We start from the raw sequence: 27,862 nt of genomic DNA on the forward strand, positions 1-27,862 counted from the left end.
TCATTTCTGATGGCAAACAGAAAAGGAGACCCACTTGGATTCGCCCATAAATTTAATTTTTTTTACCTGCAGTTAAGGGGAGCAGAGCTGGCCTGGCAAGGGGCTAGCCAGGTAGATTGGGGATAGGGGCGGGTCCGGAAGAGTGTTGAGGCTTGGGGTAGGATAGCCAAAAGGTTGGGACTAGGGGCTGGATAGCAAGAAGATTGGAAAAAGTGGGAGTGGGGTGGGGGAGAGATAAGGGGTGAGCTAGAGAAAAGGGGAGGACTAGGGCCCCAGTAGGCAAAGAGGGCGGGGCTAGTGGGCGAGCCGGCTAGGGGGCGGGATTAGAGGTTGGCCGGGCAGAAGGTTGGAGTCAGCGGAGGACCAGCTAGGTAGGAAGGCGGGACAGGGGCGGACCGGCTAGGAGGGCGGAATTAGAGGCTGACCCGGTAGAAGGTTGAGGATAGGGAAGGACCAGCTAGCCAGGAGGGCGGGACTGGGGCGGGCCGGCTAGGAGGGCGAGGCTGGGGCGGGTCGGGTAGAAGCTTGGGGTAGAGGCAGGACTGGAAGGAGGGAGGCTCCGAGGGGCGGGGCAGCTAGGTGGGCGAGGCTAGGGCGGACTGGGGGTGGAGAAGGAACTAGAGGAGGTGCAGCCGGGTAAGGGGCGGGCTGTAGGCGGATCCTCCTGGTCGAGGCTGGACAAGGGGCGGGGCTAAGGGCGGGGCGATAGTGCCCCGATAGGGGAGGGGAGTGTGTCGGGGGCGGGGCCGAACGGCGCGCTGACGTCAGAGCAGGCTGCGACGCGGGCGGTGGGCCAGAGCTGAGGCGGCGGTGCTGTGTAGCGGGGCTGGGTCTGGGCAGCGGCGGGTCAGAGCACCTGGCCCAGCGGCGGCGGCTCCGGGGCGGGGGCGCCAGCGGCGAAGCCCCCTCCCCGGGGAGGCGGGGTCGGAACAAGGCCGGGGAATCATGCATCAGAAACTGCTGAAGAGCGCGCACTACATCGAACTGGGCAGCTACCAGTACTGGCCGGTCCTGGTGCCCCGCGGCATTCGCCTCTACACCTACGAACAGATCCCGGTGTCCCTCAAAGATAATCCGTACATCACCGACGGCTACCGGGCCTACCTGCCTTCCAGGCTGTGTATCAAAAGGTACAGCGGCTGCTCCGCGCGGCGCATCCTCTCCTCTCACGCTTTTTGTCTGGTCTCCCCGCCTTCCTCCGCTTTCCTCTGTGCGCATCATTTCCTCACCTCCGGGTCCTTAATCTTTCTGCTGCCCTAGCTCTCCTCCGGGGGTCCTTGATCCACGAGATAATGATACCATTAGTGGTCATCGTTGCCTTCCCCAATAGCCCTTTGCTGTTTACAAAGCGCTTTTTACCTCCTTTATTCCGTTTGATACTCACTGGGAATATGGGTTGGAGTGTACCCCGCTGACAATGGCCGAACCTTACTTGCTTTGTGTATACCTGAAGCTTTGTTTCTAGACCAGCACTGTGGGAATTCAGACGTGTTGGCCAGCTGAATGTCCATATAATAGCATGCTGTGCGCGTGTATGTGGGAAGCCTTGATTCCTTCAACGATCTAGCAAATGTGCATGAAGCCTTTGTGAGGTGGTAGGCACTCTACGAGATCCTGCAGAAGGCAGGCATAGCCCTTGTTCCCATGAAGCTACTATGGTCTAGCATGAGTGGCAGACACTAAAGAGATAATTACACAATTACATAATAGTCATTGTGGAAAATGCTGTGTAGAAAAAGCCCTGTAGCAAAGAAAGCTGAAAGGGGCCGGCCAGCCTCCAGCAGAACACCTTGGAAGCCTCTGTACAGGATGGATTTGTAACTTTAGGTCTTTAAAACCAGAGCCCCAAAAGTCTCTTTAAAAACAAAACAAGCAAATCAAAACACGTGCCTTTAGTTTTCAGAGTAGTCTTCTGTCAGAACTGACTGTGTGTACTAAAGTCAACACACTAGCAGAAGTGCAATAGAACACTCCAGGTCACCGGACTGGCAGACTCTGCTTCCAGAGTGTGGGTTGTTGAATGACTCAAACAGCAACGTCTAATCGTTGACCTTCCCCACGTGGTCATTCCCCATTTTGTTTACCTTTCCCCATTTTTGTTACCTTGAAAGTAGTACTGAAGGGAGGACCAAGTGGATGTCACAATTCGAGTTTTAATTACTGCTTCATTTCCCAGTGCCCTGTGAACATAATTGCATAAGAAATCAGAGGTGAACCTTGCCCTAAAGATGGAGAAGGGCAGGTTAGCAGCGAATGGCTGTAAATGTTTGTTCCCACCTAGCAGTGTCCTCTGAATTTGATGACTTGAGTCCAAATCTCAAGGCTGTACAACATTAGCTCTTGAGTTGTTGCATCAGACACAAGTTAATTAACCCGACTCTTATTAGCAGCTTCAGAAGTTTGAGCAGGAGTTACCCTGTTGATTTTAAAGATGAACAGAATTTGCAGGAGCCTAGCTTTTCTGGCAATAATAATGTATCCTTTATTGGGGTTATTTTTCCCACAATATAATCATATCCAGGTTGGGTCTTACCCTCCCTTCTTTCGCCCTTCAGTAGTCTCCAGAGTGAACTGTGCATATGGAGAGAAGTCCAGTGTGTCTATCCGTTCTATCTGCAGTCTTTTCCGGATGGAGCGCACTTAGAATGTGCTTAGTTAATCAGGTTATACTGGGTTTCATAAAATGAAAACTTCTGAGGCAATAGGCAGAATGTAGTGTTGATTGCCAAAACAGTCCTGTAATTAGGTGCTTCTAGAACATTCTTTTATTTCCTCCCCAGTTACAGATAGTCTTCGTGTTTGATGATAATAAGCAAGATCAAGTCTGTGTTTCCAGATACAAGATATACTTTATTTTTGATCATTTGAGACTTCACTGTGTTTTGTCCTCATAAAAATAAGGCTGTGGGAACCATGAGGACTGTGGCAAGTGGCCAGCTTGGATTTGTGCTATTAAGAATTTCTGATTCAGGACCTGAGGAGATGGCTCGGGGCTTAAGAACTTTGGCTGCCCTCCAAGAGGACTTGCCTTGGATTTCCAGCACCCACATGGCAGCTCACAACCATCTATAACTCCAGTTCCAGGGGATCTGATGCCTTCTAGCCTCTTTAGGCACCAGGCACACGGGTGGTACACAGACATATATACAGGCAAAACATCACAGACATGAAATGTAAGAATAATTAAATCTTATTACCCACCCCTGGTTCATTAACAGTCAAGGCTTTTGATTGACAAAAGCGGCGATTTTGCTAGAGAGACGTGGTGGGTATCTTTAACTCTCCAGTCATGGTGTCTGTCAGCTTGTGGTAACAATGCAGAGTCGTTTCCCAAAATTGAGAGCACCGGAAGCAAGCAGCAACATCTAACACAGCTCCTTCTCTTTATAGATGAAGAAACTGACGCCAGAGGTCAGGGTAATAGACTCTCTCCTGGCCTGTGCTGCCGAGACATCTTAAGAGGACAAAGAGTTCCCACACACAAAGTAACCTCCTGATTGTTCCTAAAAGAAATGAACTCATGCCACCTAGAAAGAGGTTCTAGAACTTGCATAGCAAAGCTGCTCTGACTGGCTTGCCGGTCTTTGGGACCTTTCCAGTGGGTTCATCTGTGTGTATTTTGCTTCTCCTGGATGCTCTGAACTTTGTGTGTTTAACCAGCACTTCAAAGGTATTTCACATTTATGCCCCAGCTAACACTGAGCAGTATCTCACTGGCAGTTTCATAGCTAACATATAGTGTTTGTCTGCACACTTATTACTGTAGAAAGTGAGGAATCTGAGCAAGGGCGCGCTTCAAAAAAGTGATGCAATAGGAAGGAAGAAATGTTAAGAACACTAAGAGCTGATCACCAAAAGCTGTAAGTCCTGGAATTAGTGGAAATGGGAGAACATCCCAGACATACCCAGTGAAACGTCTAATCTGAGAAAGGCCCCGGCAGGGCTGATCCCTAACCTGAGAACCGTGCGGATCTGAGCTGCATGTTTGTTTACTTTGCAGTCTGTTTATCTTATCCAATGAGACGGTAAACATCTGGAGTCATCTGCTGGGGTTCTTCCTCTTCTTCACCCTGGGAATATATGACATGACGTCCGTGCTGCCGTCGGCAAGTGCGTCCCGAGAAGACTTTGTAATCTGCTCCATTTGTCTCTTCTGCTTCCAGGTGAGTCATCTCACAGCACCGTGCAAGGTGAAGAGAACTTTTGTCGGACATGCCTGGGCGGGTGACGGCTTCAGAACCTCGCTTTGAGGAACCCCGGAGGGGTGTGTGTGTGTCTGTCTGTCTGTCTGTCTGACTCTCATGGTGTAGCCCAGGCTGGCACTGAATTTCTTTCCTCGGCCTCCCTCCTCATGAGATGCCAGGATTGTAGGCATGTATTACCATGCCTTGCTTTTTTATCTTTGTAGACATCTTGGCTGTAAGATTAACACTAGGATATGAGTTTGACTGTACTATATTATTGGCTAAAGTGTCTACTTCAAACCTGTTTGGAAAGGCTCTTTCTTTGTCCTGTTTAAAATATATGTGTGCCTTGCCTTTACTGTCTCCACCCTGCCTGTCTCGGCTGTCTTACCTTGCTGGTGTTGACCTTTGTTCTCAGACTTCAGACTCACTTTCCCTAGGTTTCTTTGCTGTTGCTAGGATCTGTATAAATGCCTTTAAAGTTAACATTTAATAAGTTTCAAGCAGGTGTTTTATTTATTTTTATTGAAAATAGACTTTTGTAGCTGGGTGGTGGTGGCACACACCTTTAATCCCAGCACTTGGGAGACAGAGGCAGGTGGATCTCTGTGAGTTTGAGGCCAGCCAGATATACGGAGTGAGTTCCAGGACAGGTAGGATTACACAGAGAAACCCTGCCTCAAACAACAGCAATAGCAAAAAGAAATAGATTTTTGTTCATACAGTATATTCTGATCACCATGTCCCCTCCTTCATCTTCTCCAGATCCTTCCAGCCTCCCACCCAGACAACTTTATGCCTTCCTTCTCTCTCCTTAAAAAAACAGTCAAATACACACAGAAACCAGAAAAGAACAAAACAAACAGGGAGAGAAAAAAAGGAAGAGAAGTCCATAAACATGCTCACACACACACGGAAAACCTATAAAAACACAGCATCGGAAATCATAATATACAAGCAAAAGACCACTAAGGTAAAATAATGCCCAAATAAAGTATTATTTATGTATAATAAAGTATGCCAAAAAAAATCTCCAAAAATTACCATCAAGTTCATTTTGTGTTGGCATTTGCTGCTGGGCATGATGGTGGCCTTTAAGTGTTTTGTTTTTGTTTTGTTTGAGTGTACACACACACACACACACACACACACACACACACACATATACTCAGTGTGACTCCTTTGGAGAAAACTAATTTTTCCTTTGTGAGTGTTGTGAACTGGAGATAGTTTCTGGATTAGAGATGGGAGATTATATCTACTTTATCTTCTCTGTGCTGGGACTCTATCCAGCTTAGGCCTGTGCAAGCCCTGTGCATGCTGCCGGAGTCTCTGAGTTCATATATGCATGCTTCCTCTCCATCCCCTCTGGCTCTTATTTCTGCAGGGTTCCCTGGACCCTGCGGAGAGGGATTTGATGGTGCCATCCCATTTAGAACTGGGCGGTCCAAGGTCTCTCGCTCTCTATAAATTGTCTGACTGTGGGTCTTTATTTGTTCCCATTTACTTCAGGAAGAAGCTTCTCTGATGCTGGCTGAGCAAGACACTAATCTGTGGGTATAGCCTAGAGTTGTTAGGAGTAATTATATTGCTACATTCTTTAAGTAGAACAGTAGTATTTGATTTCCCTCCCTAGGTCCATGGCCTATCTCATCCCAGGTTCTTAGCCACCCAGGCATGGGTTCCATATTATGGAGTGAGCCTTAAATCCAATCAGATAGTGGTCAGTTACTCCCATAATTGAGACCACATCATATAGGCAGGGCACCATTGGAAATCGAAGTGTTCAAACAGATCATTTTAAAGTATGAAATAAATAGAGGCCCATAAGTACATTGACATTCTGATAATTAAAGAAAAAACAGAACACAGAACAACGTTAAAAAGGAAAGGCTAGCGTCACATTTCCTCCTGCCAGTCATAGACCAGCACTCTGCACTTGAGCCTGTTCTGCCCAGCCAGAAAGGGGAGCCCAGAAATGAACTACACAGAGTTTTTATTGCATCTTATATTTCATAACCTTGTTATTTCACTCAAAACTTTGGCCCTAAATGGAAACATATTAGAAACATCTCCAATTTTCTCTTTAGTAATTTCAAGTTCAGTTTAGCAGGTAGTTGTTTAATGCCCCGATATCCTTCCGAGCCCTGTAATGGTGGGAGTAACGCTACAGTAGTGCTGTGTAGGACTGAATAGAATGCCCGTGGCAGTGAGACCAAGTCACGTATGTGGGAGGGAGGGCAGGGTCAATGCAGGCATTTAAACAGGAAAAATGCTGGGTAGAGGCCCAGAAGCAACAGGCAACTTAGCGTGTTCTGGACTGAGAGGTGTTCATCTTTTCAGCTGACCCCTGGGGTGGTGGAGGAGGAAGGAAAGGCAGGCGATAGGCAGGGGCCAGACCATGGCATACTTTGTTATCCTGCCAATGTGGTGGATCTGTTGGGTGTACACTGGAATTACCTTCCCCATTTGGGATGCTTTCCCCTAGATCTGAAACATATTAAATTTGTCAGAAATTTTAGTCTTCCTAGGAACTCTTAACAAGAGTTCATGCCTCTTCAAACAGAACGTACAAAATGTAGGTTTACCTTTTCAAACTTGGAGTGTTTTATTGACAGAATTCTCTTTTCCTTTTGATACCATAGGTTTTTTTTTTCTTCAGACTCCCCTTTTCACAATAAGGTAAAGTTTGTTACAGACTTTTGTAATTCCTATCAGTTACTCATGTCGAAAATCAAGCAGATAAAAGTCTATGAAGGGGAGTAAAAGTCACTTGGAACCCCACTTCCACAGGAAGCCACGTTTGATATCGCATTGGTAATAGACACATCTTCCTCTCTGCCTGCCCACTGAGTGCCTCTGCTGGCTACTTTGTGTCATTTCTGTGACAATGAGATTCTTCTCTCTCAGTGAGCAGATCTACCATGAAGCTCTCCAGGTTCATGTCACGTAAGCCCAGGGATAACCAGAGAATACGGCCGAGCTGGTACATGCTATTGGGCCAGCCACAGTCCCACTTTCTCCACTCTACCGCCACGGACTTGAGGAGCTCATTGTTGTTCCCCAGGGCCATGTTCGTGGCCTCTCAGCCTGTCCAGTCTCCACCTCTGTGAAGATGTGCTTCATACTCACAAGTTGCGTCCCTGGGCTCTAATGCCAAAATGAGAACACCTCATTGTGCTGCCGCTTTAACTGTGGCGTAAAGAAAGCCATCTTCCGTTCTTTAGTGGTTTCCCATTCTTCATTATGTGGACTGCCTTATGGAGCACCTTCCCAGAAAAACGTGCAGACATTTTTAATGCCCTGATGAAGGCTAGCGAATGTTGGGCTGCAGCTCAGGCATCGACCCTTTCGTGATGCTTTTCCCTTCTGCCTGGTGACTGCAGGTAAATTGTGCGCCCACAGCCAGTACCTGCTTTCCTTGTGTTCGTGCGCTACACTGACCTCCCTATAATAGAGACTGCTAGAGCAGTGCTTCTCCAGAGATCCAAAGTCCTTTTTGTTTGTTTGTTTGTTTGTTTGTTTGAGACAGGGTTTCTCTGTGTAACAGCCCTAGTTGTTTATTTACAGTTTTATATTTAAAAGTAATTATAATTTTTAATTCTTTAGTGACTGTGGTCCCCATTTTCCTGATAAACTCATGAAGCTGAGTGGCAGTTTGCCCTACAGTGAGGTGCACAGCTGGAATTCAACTGAAGTGACCCCGGTGGGAAGCCTGGCGTCTTAGCCAGCTCTCTGAAGAACATTTCTGAATTATTCTGATTTCGTTTTGTCTCACTTCATTCTTAAAGTCAGCTTTTCCTTTTGCAGGTCTGTATGCTTTGCTCAGTGGGCTATCATCTCTTTTCCTGTCATCGGTCAGAGAAAACTTGTCGAAGATGGATGGCGTTGGATTATGCAGGCATTTCTATTGGAATACTGGGCTGCTATGTCTCGGGAGTATTTTACGCATTTTACTGTAACAATGTAAGTGTTCAGAACTGTCACACTCTATCTTTTATCCAGGATTTGCGTTTCCTTGCAGTGGTTTAAATCTACAAATGCATGCTTGGCTTACAAATAGAAGAGTCTTGTTCAGGCACGAACTTCAATTTCAGAACATTCCCGTGATCTCTAATATCTAGTATGGGTTCCACGGTTATTTTGTTACTATCTGGTGGAAAGTATGACTGTCAGTGTGGAGTGCAGCCCCGAGAATGTAGCTGCATGTATGTATAATTGTGAACCTCAGGACGGCGAGGCTTAGGAGCTCACCTCCAGGCCAGGCCGAGCTACACAGCAGAACCCCGTCTCAAAACCGTGAAGAAGTTCCATCAACCTCACTCCCATTATACTCTGATTGTTATTTTCCCTTTCTCATCTGACCGCTTTTTCAGTGCCCACACTATGCTTCCCCCCACCGAGGTGTCAGAACTGTAGCTCTCTCCCCAGTGAACAGCGTGTCCCTGCCCACGCCTCCTCTCCCTGTGGAGTGGGTCTACTCAGATGAAGGCCTCACCCTGGACTCTGGGAACACTGCAGCTCAGGAGTCTCTGTGAGGTTCCGAAGCAGGGTCCTGGTCTCTACATGGCGAGAGAGAAAAGTATTAGGGTATCTGGCTTAGAGAACTCATTTAAACTTTTTCAGAGGACCAGGTGCTAATTCCCAGAGCCACAGCTCTGACTTCAGTTCTTGGGGATCCTCAGCCTCTTCTGGCCTCTTTAGCATCAGGCATGTACATGGTACACAGACATACATGCTGGCAAAACACAATACACAGAGAATTTTAAAAAGTATTTCAACTACTAAAGAAAAAGTCATAAAAATTAGGCTTGAGTATCTTATATTATTAATTATTTGTGTTTTAGGCCTAGTTACATTATAATACAATATGTAACTAAATATATATGTAATTAAAGTATGAATTGATTGGATTTTACTAGAGAACTGTTGGTGTTTACCAGAAGGGAGTAGCACTATTCTGTGTGATTCTGCGTCCTTAAAGGGAAAGTAAGGAAAAGCAGTGTGCAGTCACACTCATGTTCTGTGCAGTCACACTCATGTTCTGTGCGGTCACACTCACACTGCTGTCCTGTGCAGTCACACTGCTGTCCTGTGCAGTCACACTGCTGTCCTGTGCGGTCACACTCACACTGCTGTCCTGTGCAGTCACACTGCTGTCCTGTGCAGTCACACTGCTGTCCTGTGCAGTCACACTCACACTGCTGTCCTGTGCGGTCACACTCACACTGCTGTCCTGTGCAGTCACACTCACACTGCTGTCCTGTGCGGTCACACTCACACTGCTGTTCTGTGCAGTCACACTAATGTTCTGTGCAGTCACACTGCTGTCCTGTGCAGTCACACTGCTGTCCTGTGCAGTCACACTAATGTTCTGTGCGGTCACCCACAAACTGCTATTCTAGTCTGTACTTATATCTTCCGTTTACTTCCATTTACCTGCATCAAAATGGGGCGTTTATTTTATAAAAATAAAAATTAAAAAAAAAAACTAGACAGAGAGAGGAAAGCTAACAGAGTGAACATTGTACAATGACACGAGAGAACAGTGGCTCTCTTCTCCGGCATCTAGTAGCTCCGAGTGTTTAGTTTCTGTAGTGGCTCCTGCCTTTCAAGGGATACAGGCCACCTTGAGAATGAGACTGAAAACTGGACCCTTGACCTGGAAGGGACCTTTGGGCTTGGAAAGAAACACGGAAGTGATAGTTCTGCCAAAGTCCTGGGAGCCCACGCAGGATCTCTGCCCTTTGTGAAGCTGACTTTTGAGCCCTAGACTGCTTTCAGCCATATAGGAACTAAATACTCAAAAACTCTTTATGTAGACTTAGCAGGCTTCAAACTTAATATAGCTTAGAACATTCTTTCAGGCTTCCTTTATTCTTCTCCCAAAACTTGGCCCATCAGTGTTCATTTCCTCTAACAGACGCCATATATGTGGCCACTCAGGCTAGGAGTCGGACCTTCGGCTGTTCCCTCTCACTCAGCTGTACAACTTTCTGTTATATCAGAAATGCCCTCTAAACCTGATGTGTGTACACACACACACACACCACACACACACACACACACAGGCATCATCCCAGCCCTGCCATCTGTTTGAATGAGCTACCCTGATGTCTGTCTGTCCTGCTTCCTTTCACCTTTTCTAAATCGGTATCTGAACTTTGGCCTCAGTTGCCACACTCTGGGGTTGCAGGCCCCTGCCACCGCGGGTCAGCGTTCACCCTGTTCTTCAGCAGCCCCGGTGTGTCAGCACAGCAGAGTTCAGTCTTAGGCTCGCCATCAGCCGCTTTTCTCCAAACCTCCCTGCCCCTTTCTGCTCCTTCTCCCCACATACTGTTTGCGTTCCTCAAGTCCTGCCTCCTCAGGGAAGCATCTTTAGCAGTCCCCGGTAAGGCTTACTGTTCTTGCCTCAGTGGCTCTACAGTGCTCTGTCTGTGACTTAGTCACAGCTGTCATTACACCATCATCGTGTCCTAAAGGTGCCCCTCCCACAGTCTGAGCTCGGCCCCTGGGAGAGGCCACACACAGGCAGCCTGCTCCTACAACATCTTCCTCGTGCCTAGCATATAGCAGGTGCTCGGAAAATGCTTTTGTACAAAGAAAAAAGTGTGGTCTTCTACCAGTTCATTGTCAGTTGTGGTTTGTCATTCATCCTAAGAAACTTTTCAAAAACTTAACTTTGTATGGAACACTCCACAGAAGGGCATGGGGATCTTATTTGGACATTAAAGTCAAGTAAACAGCCTGTGGTATTTAGTGCAGAGGCCCAAATGACTGTCTTCCTTTGTTTCTAGTACTGGCGTCAAGTGTACTTGATCACCGTGCTTGCAATGATCCTGGCAGTGTTCTTTGCACAGATTCATCCCAATTACCTCACGCAACAGTGGCAGAGGCTCCGCCCTATCATCTTTTGTTCTGTTTCGGGCTATGGAGTGATCCCGACTCTTCACTGGGTCTGGCTCAATGGAGGAATCAGTGCTCCTATTGTCCAGGTAGGCTGAGTGTGGTCAGGAGTTTGTTTTTTTGTCTTTCATTTTCATTTCTTGGGTAACGTGGTATAGCGAGGCCATGTGGGTAGCTCCGAATCCTTTGGGAGCATGTTTTTAGTTGCATGGTGAAACATAGTTTTCACCACTATATAAATAAGCATACCTTTCAAAACCACATTAGACTCTACTCATTTCTGCTGAGTCATTGTATGAAATAACATCAGTCTTTTTCTGTCTTGGTATATGAGAACACACGTCGATTCTAGGGAGGACTCCAAGTTTGCAGTTCTGCCTGCTGCGCTAGTGGTGAAGCATAGACAATGGGCTAGAGAGGTGGAGCAGTCGGTTTCTTTTGCTGGAGGAAGAATTATGGTTGGACATGTGGTGCCAGAGATGTGTAAGGGATATGAATAGAAGTAGACACGGGGTTTGAACTGAGGATAGAGTTGGAGACGGGTGATGCATATCTGACAGCAGCATCACGCTGGTCGCTGGAGCTGGAGGAGTATGTTCAACCCAGCGAGAAGAAGAAATGAACAAGTAGAGGAAGGGCTGTTGATTCCGTGGCTTCGGATCCTGTGGAAATGGGAAATGTGAGGGGAAGAGCTCCAGGAGGGCGTAGGGCTCTGTCTTCCTGAGCACCACAGAACGAGTTTCTGTGTCTTTAGAAATGCTTCTAAAAAGGCTCCAAGTGTGTGCTAGAGAGAGAGCACTTGAAAAGGTTTACTGTGAGTAAATATGCCAAGAGAGCTGGCGCAAGTCTCACTGGTCATGGTGCCGTTTGTCTGGATGCGAATGGAGATTGTCGTCACTTCCAGGAGAGGTGGCTGACCGGGAGAGGAAGGCTGTCAGCAGGCTGGCTTTCACTGTGGCACAGAGGAAGATACCTGCTAAAGCAGCCACGAGAACGGTGGTTTGGGGACAGAGCGAGATAGTGGTGTGGTAAATCAAGGAAGAGCAGTATTCTCTTCCTAAGATCAGGAAGGTAACAAGGCTGGTATGAGTGGGGAAGGACATAACTGTCCTGCTGCATATGAAGACACCATTTTTCTGGTAATTTTGAGCCCCCAAGAATAAGTCAGTAGAATGAGAAGCTGCTACCTATAATTTAATTCTAACTAGAAAAGACTGACTGGCAGCTGACAGAAAATGATTAGTTTTAGAGGTGGTAAATTACAGTCAGCTTATGGTGATAAAAAGAACAAGAACTTTAGAGTTGAATTTAGGAAATTTTGTATATTCCTATATTCACAAGACTTAGGATAGAGAACAGGCATATAAAGACAGTGGTACTTAAAAACATGATTCTAGTAAGAACACTGGTCATTCTAGTTAGGAAGCAAAGGGGAACCTTGGAAGAAGTTCACTCAAAAGCTCTCATCTTTTAAAGTTGGGAAGAGATATCCCTCCTAAAGATGAGATTTCCAGACGGGTAAGCCTAATGAATGGCTGAAGACAGACAAGGTTAGAAATGGTTAAAATGGTCTAGAATGGTTAGAAATCTGAGACTGATAACCCTGAAGAATATAGAGTTGGAGAAGGCCAAGATCATTCTTATCTACTTGAGAAGGGACAGAGAAGCTGTCTCTATGTCTTACATGGACTGTTTGTAACCAGGGGCAGGAGCAGATATGTGTCAGCCTGCTGATTGTCACTAGAGTCGGGCAGACCTTTAGGCCCACGCACCAGCAGTGAGATTCATGTAGCAATGCTCAAGGCATTTCTCTGGGATGTGGGAAGCTGTTCGGTCTTTATCTCTGCTAACTCAGCTCTTGTATCCATGACACTCTGTAACTACTTTGTAGAGGAGTTAGGCAATCACGGGACTGTCACCAGTGTCAAAGCTCAAGTTCCATAAGTAGCGAACTCTGAGGCCACCCCTATGCTCCATTGCTGTGGACCTCTTCCTGTGGGATGAGAACAAGGGACCGTTACTATAGAGACCATCCGCAAGATACCTGAGACTTGGCAGTTTTCAAATCCCACCTCTGAGCCCCAGGAGATCTCAGTAGCACTGGGAAAATCTAAGCAGCTGTACTTTGCTTTCCAGGACTTTGCACCCCGAGTAATTGTGATGTATGTGATTGCTCTTCTTGCTTTCCTCTTCTACATTTCCAAAGTTCCAGAGCGGTACTTTCCAGGTAGGTCCTGTGCATCATGGTTTGCAGCTTTCTCCTGAAAACACATCTCAAGTCAATGCTTCTGAGACTCAGAATTTAGTTTGTTTCTCAGCGTGAACTATGGAATGATTTTTTCTATTCCTAAGCAATATCTATAACTTTTTCACCAGGCATGGTGGTGCACACCTTTAGTCCCAGCACCCAGGAGACAGAGGCAGGTGAATCTCTGTGAATTTGAGGCCAGCCTGGTCTACAGAGTAACTTCCGGCACAGCCAGGGCTATACAGAGAAATCCTGTCTTACAGAACAACAAACAAAATAAAAAAAGAAAGGAAGGAAAGGAGGGGAAGAGAGAGGAAGGGAGTGAGGGAGGGAAGGAAGGAGGAAGGAAGAGAACATAACTTTAAATTTCAAGAGCCTTTCATAGACATTTCCCACCACCTTCACGGTATGGTTTGGGTCCAGGGGCCGGGGTTGACACTATGTACAGTTATGAGCTAGTGACAGTGCTCATCACATTCCGAGGATCAGGTGACTCCTAGGCCCTGTTCTTTTTAGCATGGGGCACTACCATTAGCCATGCTCTCTTTCCATGCCAAGTTGTTCTTAGAGAGTAATTTTCATATGCAGAGATACATAAAGCAAGAAATGCAAGAAGCAAGGGTGCAAGAACAGGAAAAAGATGGGTTTAGAGTAACGTTTCTGTACACTGGGGCTTTATTTGTAGTTTCAGTGGCCTGAAGGAAACCACTCCAGAGTGAAAACACCACAGTCAAAAACTTATAGTATAGTATATTATTATACTTGTTAAATTTTAATCTCTTCTTTTATCTGATTTGGAAGTTAAACATTGCTGTCGGTATCATATAGGGAAAGGTGGTAGGTGTAGGATTGAGTCCTCTCTGCTGTGCTGAGCACCCACCGAGGGCTCTCAGGATGTATCCTCAGAGGGAAATCAGGAACCTGTGTGGCTCACGCAGATTCTGCACAGTAGCTCAGGACAACCAGTCTGGCTTTGAGCTTCCTCACAGACACGGCTAGGGTGACCCTTTCACTGCCCCAAGATACTCAGGAGCCACTCTCAGCGGGAGGAAGACCTCCCTTCTTCAGGCCAACATTGGGGAGCTCTGCTGAGAAACACCCAGGAGACTCTGGGTACGGTGAGCAAACTTCGCCAAAGCAGGTTCTCCTACGCTGCCCTCTGCAGTTGGACTGCCTGAGGTAAAAGCCACAGTAGTTCAACAAGCTGTGCTCCACATAGGAAAGCAAGCTGGAACACTTTCTCTCCCATGGTTCCCATGAGAAGGAGATGGCAGCATCCCCCAGAACAGTAGTCCCGGGTGGGCAGTAAGCACTCAGGGAGGGATGGTCCAGTCTTGGTCATGGAGTAAAGTATGAGCTTTAAATAAAAGAAAGAAAGCATAATTTCATTCAGGCAAGTTTTAGCTTGGATCAGGAGTAACATTTAGGGAACTTACAACAGAGGTCTAAGTTTGGAAGACTGGGTGAACAGTCTAGGCTACAAATCTTTCCCTCCTTCCTGGGTTAAGAATCACTTCCATACTTAGTCAGGGGAGACACATGAGCATGAAGGTATGTGGGTATGCTGAGTCCTGACTTCCCAACATGGTGAGAACTGACATTCGTTGCAGGGAGTCCCTAAGAGAAAGAGTTACCTCCATGATGCATTAGGGATGGCATGGGACCCTTCTTCGCATGCTCTGGAGAGAGAGACAGTCTAGAGGCGGAGTCTGCAAGCATCTGTGTTCTTTGTTCTTCATCGCTGAGCTTTCAGTCTGAATGGAGTGCAGTGAGAACCAGAGGTTAGACATCAGGACATGAGAACAGAACCATAGCCCCATACTGAAAAAACACAATTTGGGTATATGTTTGTATCACTTTAATAATAATTCTTTTTAAGGTTCTAGAGCTAGAGGTATGTATAGCTTGGTGGTAGAGCACTTGCCTAGAATGCACAAGGCTCAGATCCTGAGCACTGCAAAATAAATTTACAAATAATTACATTCATATATAATTCCATTTCTTTATTGCCCACAAGTACAAATACTCTACATTATGTAAGAATGGCCATGTGGCTTCAGCCTTACTGTTTTTGAATCATTTGTTAGGAATTATCTCTTCTAACACCTGGAAAAGATCATATGTTTTACAGCTTTTCTCCAAGGGGAGCTCAGCATGAACTGTGCCTGCATAGCTGTGTGGCTGAGTGCAGGAACACAGAGCAGTGGAGGCAGGGTGCTGGGAACACTGAAGTCTTGGGAAAGGTAGTTTCTAGTGGTCTCTGTACCTTCTCCCACGGATGGGAGAAACATGGGCAGTGTACACTGTGAATAGGGAGTAAGATATTTAGAACTAAAAACAGCTCTAGTTACAGTACACACCTTAACCCTAGCACTAGGGAGGCAGAGTCTGGCAGATCTGTGAGTTCAAGCCTACCCTGATCTACACAGTCCTAGGCCAGTTAGGGCTACGTAGTGAGACAGCTTCTTCAAAAACAAAAACAAAACAAATACATATCACAGTGGACCCATAGATTTACATGTTCATCAGTAGACCATTTATGACAAGATAGCAATATGTACACACACACATATTTTAAATGAATCTGTAGGCTTTATTGGGAATCAAGAGAAAGGCTAAGAGCCTACCTGGAAAGAATCCTGTGTTCTGAATTATGCTTCTTGCTAAGAGGAAGTGAGCTTAGAGTATATACAGAAAATACCACCACAGGACTTTAAGGAACAGCTGACAGTTGTTCTGGTTCTGGTTTTTGTGACTGGGAAACATCAGGAAGCTTCCCCTGTGTTAATGATTAATTAGTCCTTCCCACCTTTGCAGAAGTGCTCCTAACAGGTTCATGTCTAGCCATGCAATGCATCTGCTCTCTCAGTTACATACCTAAATCATGCCCAGATCACTAGTGTCTCTTGCCTTTCATACAGTACTTTCCCCCCATCTACCAAATACGTTGAGACATGGAAAACAAAAGATAAAATTCATGAATTAAAAATTGAACGTTACTTTTTTTCACATTTCGTGTGCATGTGTGCTTGCATGTGTGCACTCTTGGGTGGACAAGGTACATGCAGCAGTCAGAGGACAACTCTTAAGAGTCAGTTCCCCACTGTGGGCTCCGGCTTTGTTTGTGTCCTGTGGCTGGACCTGAGGGGTAGCAGCTCCACCAGGCTTGGGGCAGCTGCCTTTACTCTCTGAGCTATTTCATTGCCCCCACAAGTTACATTTTAAAAATAAAGTTGGGGTCTAAGGCCATACTACTCAAAACACACCTGATCTCCCCGAAAAACCGTTGGTAAGAGCATTTCTGAAGTTCACTTGTATACTTAAAGAGTAAACTTTAAATGAGTTCATCCTCTTAAAGCTGAATTAATGTGCAGTCAGTCTAGCCAGAGGTAGAAGTGTATTTTTCTCTAAATACTAGAATAATACTGTCAGCCTTTCTTTCTGCTCTCTCTTCCAGGACAGCTAAACTACCTCGGATCGAGCCACCAGATCTGGCATATCCTTGCAGTAGTGATGTTATACTGGTGGCACCAGTCAACAGTGTACGTCATGCAGTACAGACATAGCAAGCCTTGCCCTGACTATGTTTCGCACCTGTAATTCAGGTATGGCCACCTGGTGAATCCAGTCATTAAGCAATATACAGCGGGGAATTTTAGACCCCATTATTTCTAAGGTTCTCATTTTTTCCTTCTCTTTGCTTTATAAAAATGGAAAAGCATACTTAGCTCTGTAGTAAGAGCTGTGGTTGACCCTTGCAACTGTGATTTGCTGTTTGCACAGATGGTGAAAATTTAGATGCATTGAGACATGAAACAGCATAGCCGTGGGTATGAAACCACTCTGAAAATGGGGCTCATTCCACAGAAGACCAACTCCATTTTCTTAGGAAGGGCTCATGTCTGTGTGCTTACTTTAATAGGAGACATTTTCATTAAATGACCAAATTTGCCTCTTCAAGGCAAGGGTTGTAGCCTGTGCTACTCCAAGCTGAGCAGTGCTGCTCAGTAATCACAGCTTTCCCATACAGCCTGTGAGAAACTGGCCCCGAGTGTCTCCCCGGCTAGTTCCTTCCTTCCTTCCTTCCTTCCTTCCTTCCTTCCTTCCTTCCTTCCTTCCTTCCTTCCTCCCTTCCTTCCTTCCTTCCTCCCTTCCTTCCTCCCTTCCTTCCTCCCTTCCTCCCTTCCTTCTTTCTTTCTTTTTCTTTCCTTCTTCTTTTCTTTTAGTTTGCTAACAAAAATCTTAATTCCTCCTTTGAGACTTTGAGAAAAGTGTCGAGAAAAAAACATTTCTAAAAAGAATATTAGATTGGAAACTAGGGGCACAATTGAGTAACACAGTCTGTTGGCTAGATCATCAGCTACCTAATTTTATTTCAGATATTATTTCATTCCATATTATAACTGGGTTCTTGACAGTGAATTTTGATTCCACTTTTTCCAAAGAACTTTCATCTCTAACTCTAGTCCTAAGAGCCATGCTGATGAGCTCAAAACCGTGTGGGTGCTACTTGGAAGGCCATGAGAGATGAGTGGCCCTGTCTTGACCGTGAAGTGAACCTTAAGCCTTAGAAGTCACGCCCCCGTCTCACATGATAGTGGATTATTCACCGCAGCCCCAGGCCTGCTTACACTAGTGCTAGCATTGCATTGACAACTTACCGTACAGATAAACACCATTCCGAGCTGAAGCATGGGCTTGTTGATAGATCCTACTGCCCTGTCAGAGAGTGTAACTTCTATTTTTTGGACTTTCAAAGTGCATAAATTAAATCATTTATAGTATTCCTAAAACTTCCATTATCCATTGAAACATAAAGTATTACTTACATTTCTTAATAAGTTAACAAACTGGCATATTTAACTTACTAAGTTAAATACTGGCGTATTTTCAGGAAAGTGGAATTAAATAATAAATGATAAAACTTTTCTTGACATTGATGCATATTCCCTAAATGCATTTTCTACATCCAGTATTAGAAAAATTGATATGCCTTGGTTTATGCCTCTGCAGTGTTTCTTTCTAGTGTGGTGGTTTGGGAGTTTAAGTTTCCCATGCTGGTGTGTCAGCAGGAGTGTTCTCCAGGCGGGCTCAGGCAAGGCCGCCATTTTCCTGACCACTGTGCTGGAATGCTCCTCTGAGAGTGGCTGTCGTACCTTAGGTCACAAATTCAGTTCATGTGCTCAACTTTAGATGGTCTGGACATGACGAAAGTAGGCTATGTTTTTCAAATAATAACCTTGGTTGGCATATGTTGTTCTTGAATACACATTTTACCATTTTAGCCAGAATAACTAAGTAGTTTTTAAGTAAAAAAATGAGGAAAGTCCAGCAATTTTAAGCGTGGAGCCATTTTTATTATGAACTCTTCTCAAAAAAAAAAAATCAATTCTTTTAAGTTTAATTTCTTTTTCTTTTTTCAGACAAGGTCCCACTCTGTAGCCCTGGTGGGCCTGGAACTTGCTATGTAGACTAGGCTGGCCTTGTACTCATAGAGATCCACCTGCCTCTCCCTTCCAAGTGCTGGGATTAAAGGCATGTGCCACCATGTCCAGCCCTTTTACTTTCTTCAAATGCCTGGTTTCTTTTTGTACATGCATTCTGTAATAATTGCTATATGTGTAACACATAAAAAGAGCATACTTTGTTTTCCAACAACTATTCTTTGAATAGGTCTGATTGTAGGGATAGTTTTTCTGTGTTCTCTGAAAATGTTCGATATTATAAATAAACTATTGTCCTCATCTTTTATCTCTATAATGTATTTATTATAAAAGAATGAATGACTGTGGATTGCTGTCAACTATAAACACTTAAATATGTCAGCATTTGTTGACCATCTACAGTGTGCATAACACTACTGATAAAAATTTTAATTACTCACATTAAATATTTGACAACTGCTTACAAATCTGAGTTTTGTAATAATGTATATTTATTTTTGTTTTTATCAGTTTACTAAAATAGGTTGAAAAATTTTTAGCTACAGTATATAAAAAGCCAGTCTTACTTTTACCTGTATATAAACTATAAAAGCTAAGACTTTAAAAGTACATTTTTTAACTATCTCTTGCTGTTTTAAATTGTAACAATTTATAGAGATGCAGTCATCTTTGTCTATAAAGCCACTTTCAAACACTAAAGCACCATTCATCTTTTTGGCTTATACTAAGTGCAGTCGGTAGCTGTGTGGCAAAGTGTGCATATGTAAATAAATGGGGTTTACTAAACGTGTGCTGCTTGTCATTCTTTGTGAGACGCTACAGCTTTAAATCACATTTCAGGGTCAAATGATGAGCCAGGGACTGTGAGAGCTATGATCCAGTTTGAAGGTTGTACAACTTTCGGCTTGTCAGGCACCCCTGGAGACATACCCTGCCAAGGGCCATGGCCTGCACCTCTGGATTCCTGCCAGTTGCTGAGGAGGCCTACATCCTCCCCAAAAGCATCGTTTATTCTAACTGCACCCACCAGTGTGAAGCAACTAGGCTGTGAGGGCAGGGCCCAAGGGTCTTTTACACATTGTCAGAGTAACATTTTCACCGAAATGAAAGGCAGGCACTGAGTACCAAGGTCCCTGTGACTTCCCTGGGCTTCTGTGGTGCAGTGAGGATCTGGAACTGAAACTTACCCTTGAAACTTTTCTTCTTGAAAGGAGAGAAATGACAGTAGGGCCCTGATGAGGAGAGTGAAGTCTGTACCCTTGCACAGCTCGTGCGAACAGCCACCAAGGCCCTCCTCCTGCTCTACTAATGAGGGAGGCCTCAAACCGCTGCCCGGCACGCAGGTAACCTCAGCTGTGCCAGCCCCGTGCCTTCTTAACACGCAACAGTTGTAAGGCTCGTGCCTTCAATATGAGCATTAACTGCCACATGTGGTGCCTGAGCCAACCTTTCCGAAACAGTAATTACTCCGAAGAAATAGCTCAGACAGTGCTGCGTGTCCCTCCTTGGAGAGATTTACTGTAACCGACTTTAAACAGGGACTGCTTTGCACTGGTTACGTCTTCAAAACAAAAATCCACTCAAACCAAATAAAATGAGACACTGTCGCCAGGCACCAGTACAGACTCCAGATTGTGGAACACTGCATCTGAGATAACACTGCAACTCTGCTGCCAATCTAATACACAGGCCATCTCTTTAATATGCCAGAGCTGCTTTCGGCTTCTGACAGTCAGGAACTAAAATACTTAGTCAAATATTGTTAATGCTATCAGCCTTTTACAGTTGAAGAAACAAGTTACAAATTAAAAACTACGTCAGACAAGCTGATTCCAAAGGTACACTGCGATCTCATGTTCTGGCCTTACAGCCACCGTGTTGAAGGTGGGGCAGCTGTGCTGTGAAACATTCTTGTTGCGGAAGAACAAGGCCAGGTGCGTTTTCTTCCATCCTAAAGCGTGAGCTCTTTGAGAACAGCACGAGACTGAGACTGAATCCACGTGAGAATGAAAGAACTAAAGAGAAGTTTATAATGAACTTTAATGAGACAAATTAAAAAAAAAAGACTCCAAAGGCATTGATTATAAAGAATAAGCAATCCATTTGGGATTTATTGCATTTAAAGAAGGCAGATTATTAAAACAGTAGGCATGATAAATACAGTAGGAAAATAACTTTAAATCTCAAACAAAATAGTGAACAGAATTCAAGACTAAGCAATGTAAAGGCAATAAGGTAATAAAATTAGTGCCTAACTGGGTACAGGGGAAGCAGCTGAATTCTATTTCTTAAGTTTCCCAGCTACATTTGAGGATTTAAGTCACTTTAGCAAGTATGTTTTATAACAGTTAGAAACACAACTAAAGATATAAATCCACTTTTTAAAGATTAAAGTTATTTGCTTAGTGGTACATAAAAGGCTTCAGAAAATTCAAGTTTAACAAAAAATGGAAGTGTAATCAAAGAAAGTGCACTTAAAGCTGTTTGCCAGCAGTGAAAGGGGCTTCCAGGCTGGAGGCAGAGCTCCGCGCCCAGCGCTTGTCAGCGCCCAGCGCTTGTCTAGCAGGTGCCAGGCCCTGGCTTCAGTTCCCAGCACCACAGAGGAAAAACAAGTGGTGACTACCCCTTCTATTGGACGACTTTTCAGTCACAAGAAAGCACACAGGAATAAAATCAGTTCTCTTCTGAAAGCAGCACTGTGTATCTTAAGATGTAGAAACAAAACCTAAAAGAGACCCAACCCTCTGTATTTTCATCTGCATCTTCCCTTTGGTGGCTTTTGTAGACCCTCTCTAGGAGTGAATGCTCTTTCAAAACAAAACAAAACATGATTGCCATTTTTAAATTCACATTAATTCCCTAATAGAAAGCTGTGATGTGTGTGTGTGTGTGTGTGTGTGTGTGTGTGTGTGTGTGTGTCTTTTTATCTTAGTAACTTAGTAACAGAAGTTTTCCAACAGCCATTTGCTGTTGTCACAGTAGACATGTCACCTCCTCACAGTAGAATGTCAACTCACATAACTGGACCTAAACTGATGACTAGCTTTGCTAAAAAGAAAAAGAAAAACTGACAAAATTCACTGCACATTCTACATACACTAAAGAGATGTGGCCAAGCTCTCCCAAGCAGCGCTAGTACAACAGGTGCAAACCGAGATGGCCCAGCAGAGTGGCTGCCCTCAACACCAGCACAGGGGAGCAGGCTCCACCAGCAGATGACAGCAGTAGTCAGTCCCTGCTAAACGGCTGCAAGGGGCACAGATCTGAGATCCAAGTGATTCCTTAACCATGTCCAAGTACACACATCCTGGGAGGAGGGAGAAACTCAGTTCTTAATATTCGAGTCAGTAACATTTTCTCCCAGATTAAATAGACCTTTTTCTCCCAACTACACACCAAGCAACTTCTTTGTTTCGGCATATACATTCTTCATAAACAATGTTCTTTGTGATAGCAACGTTTGACTGAAGTAATGGAAGGTAAGCAAATGGTCCACTCTTTAAAAGACAATTCAGAGTTAAGCTGGTAAAGCTTCTAAGAAACAGCTTTGGCCTCGGATCCTTGAGGTCTCTAATGTGACTTCCCTTTGATGTTCAAGTTTAACAGGTTTAGGACTACTTTGATGCTTAGAAGCACAGGGCACGCCCAAATGACATTCCCTAAGCCAGGACTGGGCTAGCCCATAACAGAGCCAGTCTTTCAGTGAGTGCTGTGTGCTGGATCCTGTGCTTGGTAGCTTAACTCTCATTAGGGAATTAAGTACCTAAGGCTCAGCTGTACAGAGACTGAAGAGTTAAGTGGAAGTCTCTACATCTTAAGAAAATGCCTCTAACATCAACATAAAGGAACTGCTCCACTGGACCTGTCCAATGAGCTGGTCTCAAAAGAGGAATGTCACCTGGCTGGGCTATAGGAGGCAATGTAAACATTTTAAGCTGTGGCAGAGTTGTTTCCTAAGAATTCATCCAGCATAAGCCAAAGGGGCTATGTCAGTGAGTCAGGTCAAATTATTCAGTGCATTGAAAGGCAAGTAAAGCTCCCACCTCGGGAGACCACACCAGCTCACTGTTACCTTCTAGTTGAGCTCTGCTGTAGACACCAACCTAGTGTGCGGCTCATGAGTTTACCGTGAATGAACGCCTCACTTTCACAAGAGAGCATCGCTGAGTCTGCTGTGTGGTTTAAAGGATCTACTAGCATTTGCATTAGCAAGATTAATCAACCTGAGAACTAGAAAAAGGTGCAAACATAGTTTCTGCCTTTGGCACAAGGACAGTAAGTGGTGCAGACCAGTTCTCGGTGGTGACCTAATGCTGGGCTGCTGCCCATCCACTTTTCACCTGACTGAGCTCACAGACGAGAAGCAAGAAAAATGACCGTGGCTTATGTATATATTCTGCTTCTTTCCAAGTTGCAAACTGTGAGAGTAGGCAAATAATTTATCCCATCAGGGCACTAAAATTAAGAGGTTTTAATAAGATTGTTCATAAAACATACTAATTGGGGGCAGAGATAGTTAACTTAAAACATAGCAAGCAAGGAGAGTAATGGTGATAAAGTTCCCACCCCTTTCTGTAAATAGCTATTAATCTAGAAATGCGTGATGCTAATCCGGCAAAGACAACTATAACTGAAGACAGAGACACAAGAGCAGATAGTGTGTTCACATTAACTGATGTATAATTGCTACCATTAAACACGACGTCTACAAAATGTCAAGTTTCTAATTATGACTCGTGGTATTTTTTAAAAGGCAATTTGGTAGCTTGGTTCTTTTCACCAATGATGCAACCAGCTAGCAGAATTAAAGTCCCTAGTCCCACGGTCTAATTCTTACATCCACTGAGAGCCCGGCTGTCAGCGCAGCGGACTGGCGGCAGGAGGCACGCGCCCCGTCCCTGTAAGGCTCGTCAGGGAAGAAACGGCTCATGACTCAGGAGTGCTGGATAAGGGTGCTGATGTAACAAAGTACATTAGTAAATGCAACATAATTTTACATTGTAAACATCTTTAAAATTTAAAGTTTCAGCTAGCTTTTTCCTGAAATTAAATTTCTATAGAACCTCTCTCCTCCCACTTTTTATCAATATGCTTCATTAGGGACATGATAAAGATTTTGGCAAAAATCCATTCTAAAACATGTATTTCTAAAGTACAAATGTTGCTTTCTTTTTGACGTATCATTATTTTACATTTTTCAAATGTCAGATACTTCTCTTTACATTTTTGTTCTAGGTTTCTATTAAGCATTCCATATTTTAAAAATTTATTTTCTGACAGATTAAGAACTACATATATATTATCATGTACATGTTTTGATGTATATACCATGGAAGGGCTAAACTGAGTCAATATATACATTATTTCATATAGTTGTCATTACAGAGTCCATATTAATGGCACTTGTTTTTTAAAATGTGAGTTTTAGGCACGATAGTCAGTTACTTCTGGCTCTACATTACAGAGAAGTGTAGGAGCTGATAGCACGCTCCAGGCTGTTTCCTCCTGGGGCAAACCTGCTGGACCTGGGTGTGCTAGGTGACGTCAGCCCGAGTGGTAAGCTCTCCTGTCCCTCAGAGGCCACACGCCTGCCTGCCCAGGAAGCCCCCAGCTGCACCTCTGCCCCTTCCATTTCGGCCGCCTTCTGCTTGCAGAGGGCAGCGCCTCGCTCCCCTGTGCAGGTAGGTGCAGAAGGCAGCGCCTCGCTCCCCTGTGCAGGTGCAGAAGGCAGCGCCTCGCTCCCCTGTGCAGGTGCAGAAGGCAGCGCCTCACTACCCTATGCAGGTGCTTGCGTTTGGTTTTTTTAAGTCACCTATCCTGATTAACCTGTGAGAACGAAGGATATAAACAACCGTACAAATAAGTTTTCTTGAAGATTCATAAAACTATTCATACTTTTTTGAAACAGGAGTTATTGCCGAGTCCACCTGGAGTATCTACTGTTTAGAAGGAAACGGAGCAGCACCAAATGGGTCTAATTCGACTGGCTGGGGCTGTTGGGATTCACGTGGTGCGATGCTTTGCACCACGAGTTCTGTAAAGGGCACGGCACCGAAGTCATCCATTCTCAACGCGTCCACACTATGGAATGACCCGTGTACTGAATTCTGCCTTGGCCTCCCAGGCAAGATGGTATTATGATCAACACAGATGTCGCTTAGGCCCTGATGGGGCTGGTGCCATGACAAGTCTGGAGGGTGGAAAGGCTTGGCACCAAAGGGGTCCAGCAGACTCTCCTCGGGTTGCAGGGCGCTGCTCCTGTCTTTGCCATCAGTCAGTGCAACGCTGATGTTCTCCTTGGAGTCAGAAATGGTTAAAAACTCACTGCTGCTTTGTGAGTCTCTGCGGCCCACCTTTTTGTGTCTGCGAACCCTCTCGGGGGTGCGGTAGGGGGGCTTCAGCGTCTTCTTTGCGCTGGTGGGTGTGCCGTGGTGGCGCTTCCCATTGCTTTTGGATAGGTCCTGCTTTGTGCGCCTCTGGCGTGAGGACAGTTTCTGCAAGCTGCGCTGCTTGACTTTTTGCTGCTGACTCCCAGTTATTTCCTCAAACGGCACGAGCCCAAAAACATCCTCCCTGCTTTCACTTCTCACTGATGTGGAAAATGGCTGAAAGGGAGTGGAGCCAAATATATCTACACTCCTGGGCCGTGCAGGCAGAGGACGCGTGTTGGCCCCCACTGCAGGCCAGTCCTGTACGTTCACCTTCTTGTTGAAGGGAGCCTTTGTGAATACGTCAAAGTCCTCCTGCTCCGGAAATGTCTGCCGGCAGAGGTTTTGCGCATCCCCTCTGTGCTGTGGCTGTGGAGCTCGCACCGCAAAGGGAACAGCACCGAACACATCAAACTCCTGGCCAGAAGTCAGCACATCAGTGGGTGAATGGGCGGGGGAGAGGAGTGCTGGGTCAGGGGCTGGGCTCCGCCCACCACCAGGTTGGCCTCTGCTCTTGGCCTTAGCCTGTTCATACTCCGAGTCAGAGCTGTGTTTGTCCTCCTCTTCCTCATCTTCGGAGTCCATGAGCAGGGGCCTGTGACCCAGGTTCTCTGGCTCGGTGTCATCATCATTAAAGTCCCCGTGTTCTCCCTGAGCGTCCTCATCCTCTTGTTCTTCTTCACTGCTCTTCGGGGAAGGGGGGTCTGATTCAAAGTCGCTTTCAGACTCATCATGCCTCTTCTGCACTGGACCCCGAACTGCTGAATTCTCTGAAGTCTTCTTTACAGCCCGCTCATCTTTACATATTGAACTTGCACATCCATTTTTGGTAGGGTTTGCAGTGATATTTTTTTGATTTGGAGAATGTTCAGTTTTCTTTTCAGGAGAACCTAAAGGTTCAAAGAAAAATCATTACAGTATTCAAGTATTTCAGTATCCACTCGTACTAAACACACGGCATTAGTTGTCCTCAGCAGCTCCCCTCCTGGGAAGAGCACTGACCTCGTCTGGGGGAGGTGATGCCCTGGTAATGCAGACGGTATAATACCCTACTCGTCTCCGTAGGTTTGGCATAGCTGCTCACTGTAGTAATGAATGTAGTAAGAAAGTACACTCACAGCTCCTATCCTCCAGCAGGACCCTCAATGGGACAAGGATATCCATGGTCTTCTCCACCATCAGATCAGACTACTACTCTCCAAACACTTACTGTTCTCTTTACTATTAGCTTCTGCCTACCTACATGGCAGGATGCATTTTGTTTTACATCTGGACTCTTTCTAAAAAATTATATTTTAATTTAGTATCGATGTACCTCACACAGACTGATTAAAGCTAAGAACCAACTTCAACACATACACTATCAAGGACACCCAGTGAGACTGCAGTAAAGCTGTGAGCCTTCTATGGCAGGCACATCTTTAACTACAAAACCTTAGTTCACCGGAAAACATGCTACCTTCCTAAGACACTAGCCTACTGAATTGGATGTTTCCAGAAGTGAAAATCAGTTTGTATTGATCCAATTACACATACTTATTGCTTCCTCTCCTTATGACTAAGGTGTTCTTCCAGTTACCGAGGACTGGAAGTACAGTATGTAGTCATGAAAACTAATTAGCTTATGGCAGAGGAACTACAGAATCAACACTGTCACATGCTGACTCTGTAGGCCACTAATATCTTAAACACCATAAGTGTCTACATTCCCCAGAGTTCTAACCTTGTCTGTTCTCCATCCACATTCTCCCAAGTTCTAAACTGGACAGTGACTGCTGGGCACACCAGTAGCCGTGGGAGACAGAAGGCAGATCCCAGGTGCTCACTGGCGAACGAGCTGAGCATACAGCGTGAGTTCCAGGATAGTGAGAGACCATGTCAAGAAGAGAGACAGGAGAGAGAAACAGAGATGGGAAGAGGAACAGAAAAAGAAAAGAAGGGGTTGGTAGGACCAACGGGATAGTTCAGTGGGTGAGAATACTTGCCACCAAGGACTGACAACCCGGTTCAGTCCCTGGGACCCTTGTGGTGGAAGAAAAGAACTGACCTCTCCACGCTGACCTGCATAGGTGGGCCATGACAAGTGTGTGCATGCATGCTCTTACAATAACAAAATGTGGTGGTTATTTCTAAAGTAGATAGGACTTGAGAAATGACACTCATGTTGTCCTCAGCCTTCATAGCAGGTGGAAAAATATAAGACTAGAAAGAACATGAGCTAGATGGTGCTACTATCTACATGTAAAGAATGCATTGGAAATGCTCAAAACATTGTTTGGGGTCCTATCACTGTGTGGTACAGAGAGATGGCAGTAAGACTATAGGATCGTCACCTGACAGAGCACAGAAGAAAAGACGCTTCAAAACAGAGTCCAGGGACATAGAACTAGGAGTCAGTTGGTTCTGGAAAACCAAGGAAAAGAAGGTGCTTGCAAGGCAAGCTGGAAAGTACCAGCCACAGTGGAGCAAAGTCAGGTTAGCACGGTGCATGGAAGACAGAAGTGCTTCCAGGGGAGTTTCAGGCTTTGAGCCCGTGGTGCAGACTAAAGATAAGGGACCAAAAATGTCCCTCAGGGACCCAGGCATCCTTTGCAGTTTGTTGACAATCTTGACCTTCGTTGGTAGTGAGGCTAAAGTGACTGGGAGAGAATA

At 45.2% G+C, this 27,862-nt stretch overlaps 2 protein-coding genes across 6 annotated transcripts in view; one reads left to right on the forward strand and one right to left on the reverse strand.

The window, feature by feature from the left end:
* Positions 1-787: 787 nt before the first annotated feature.
* Paqr3 (progestin and adipoQ receptor family member 3) lies at positions 788-24,827 on the forward strand. Of its 3 annotated transcripts, none has more exons than XM_048426265.3 (7): positions 792-1,130; positions 4,001-4,163; positions 7,995-8,150; positions 10,982-11,179; positions 13,227-13,317; positions 16,796-16,943; positions 18,762-19,568. In XM_048426265.3, the coding sequence occupies exons 1-6, from the start codon at positions 946-948 to the stop codon at positions 16,936-16,938; spliced, it is 936 nt and encodes a 311-aa protein (XP_048282222.1). In that variant the 5' UTR covers positions 792-945; the 3' UTR covers positions 16,939-16,943; positions 18,762-19,568. The 3 variants fall into 3 exon arrangements, with proteins under 3 accessions (XP_048282231.1, XP_048282222.1, XP_048282215.1); XM_048426258.3 differs by lacking the exon at positions 18,762-19,568 and adding an exon at positions 24,691-24,827 and having other exon boundaries at positions 793-1,130; XM_048426274.3 differs by lacking the exons at positions 10,982-11,179; positions 18,762-19,568 and adding an exon at positions 24,691-24,827 and having other exon boundaries at positions 788-1,130.
* The window catches only part of Bmp2k (BMP2 inducible kinase), a 96,219-nt gene continuing 89,220 nt past the window's right edge, over positions 20,864-27,862 (reverse strand). For all 3 annotated transcript variants that reach the window (XM_085691600.2, XM_085691599.2, XM_087908850.1), the window contains one exon: positions 20,864-26,100. In XM_085691600.2, the coding sequence (XP_085547726.2) occupies positions 24,719-26,100 (1,382 nt within the window). In that variant the 3' untranslated portion in view covers positions 20,864-24,718. The remainder of the gene's footprint in view (positions 26,101-27,862) is intronic.

The sequence above is a fragment of the Myodes glareolus genome, chromosome 8 (assembly GCF_982192425.1).
Source record: "Myodes glareolus chromosome 8, mMyoGla1.1, whole genome shotgun sequence".
Classification (NCBI taxonomy): Eukaryota; Metazoa; Chordata; class Mammalia; order Rodentia; family Cricetidae; genus Myodes; species Myodes glareolus.

Excerpts from the sequence above, each read along its gene's own strand:
- Paqr3 (XM_048426265.3), top strand. The coding sequence starts at position 946 with ATGCATCAGAAACTGCTGAAGAGCGCGCACTACATCGAACTGGGCAGC. Across the intron at positions 1,131-4,000 it reads TCCAGGCTGTGTATCAAAAG|TCTGTTTATCTTATCCAATG; the intron begins GTACAGCGGCTG and ends TTTACTTTGCAG. Across the intron at positions 8,151-10,981 it reads ACGCATTTTACTGTAACAAT|TACTGGCGTCAAGTGTACTT; the intron begins GTAAGTGTTCAG and ends CTTTGTTTCTAG.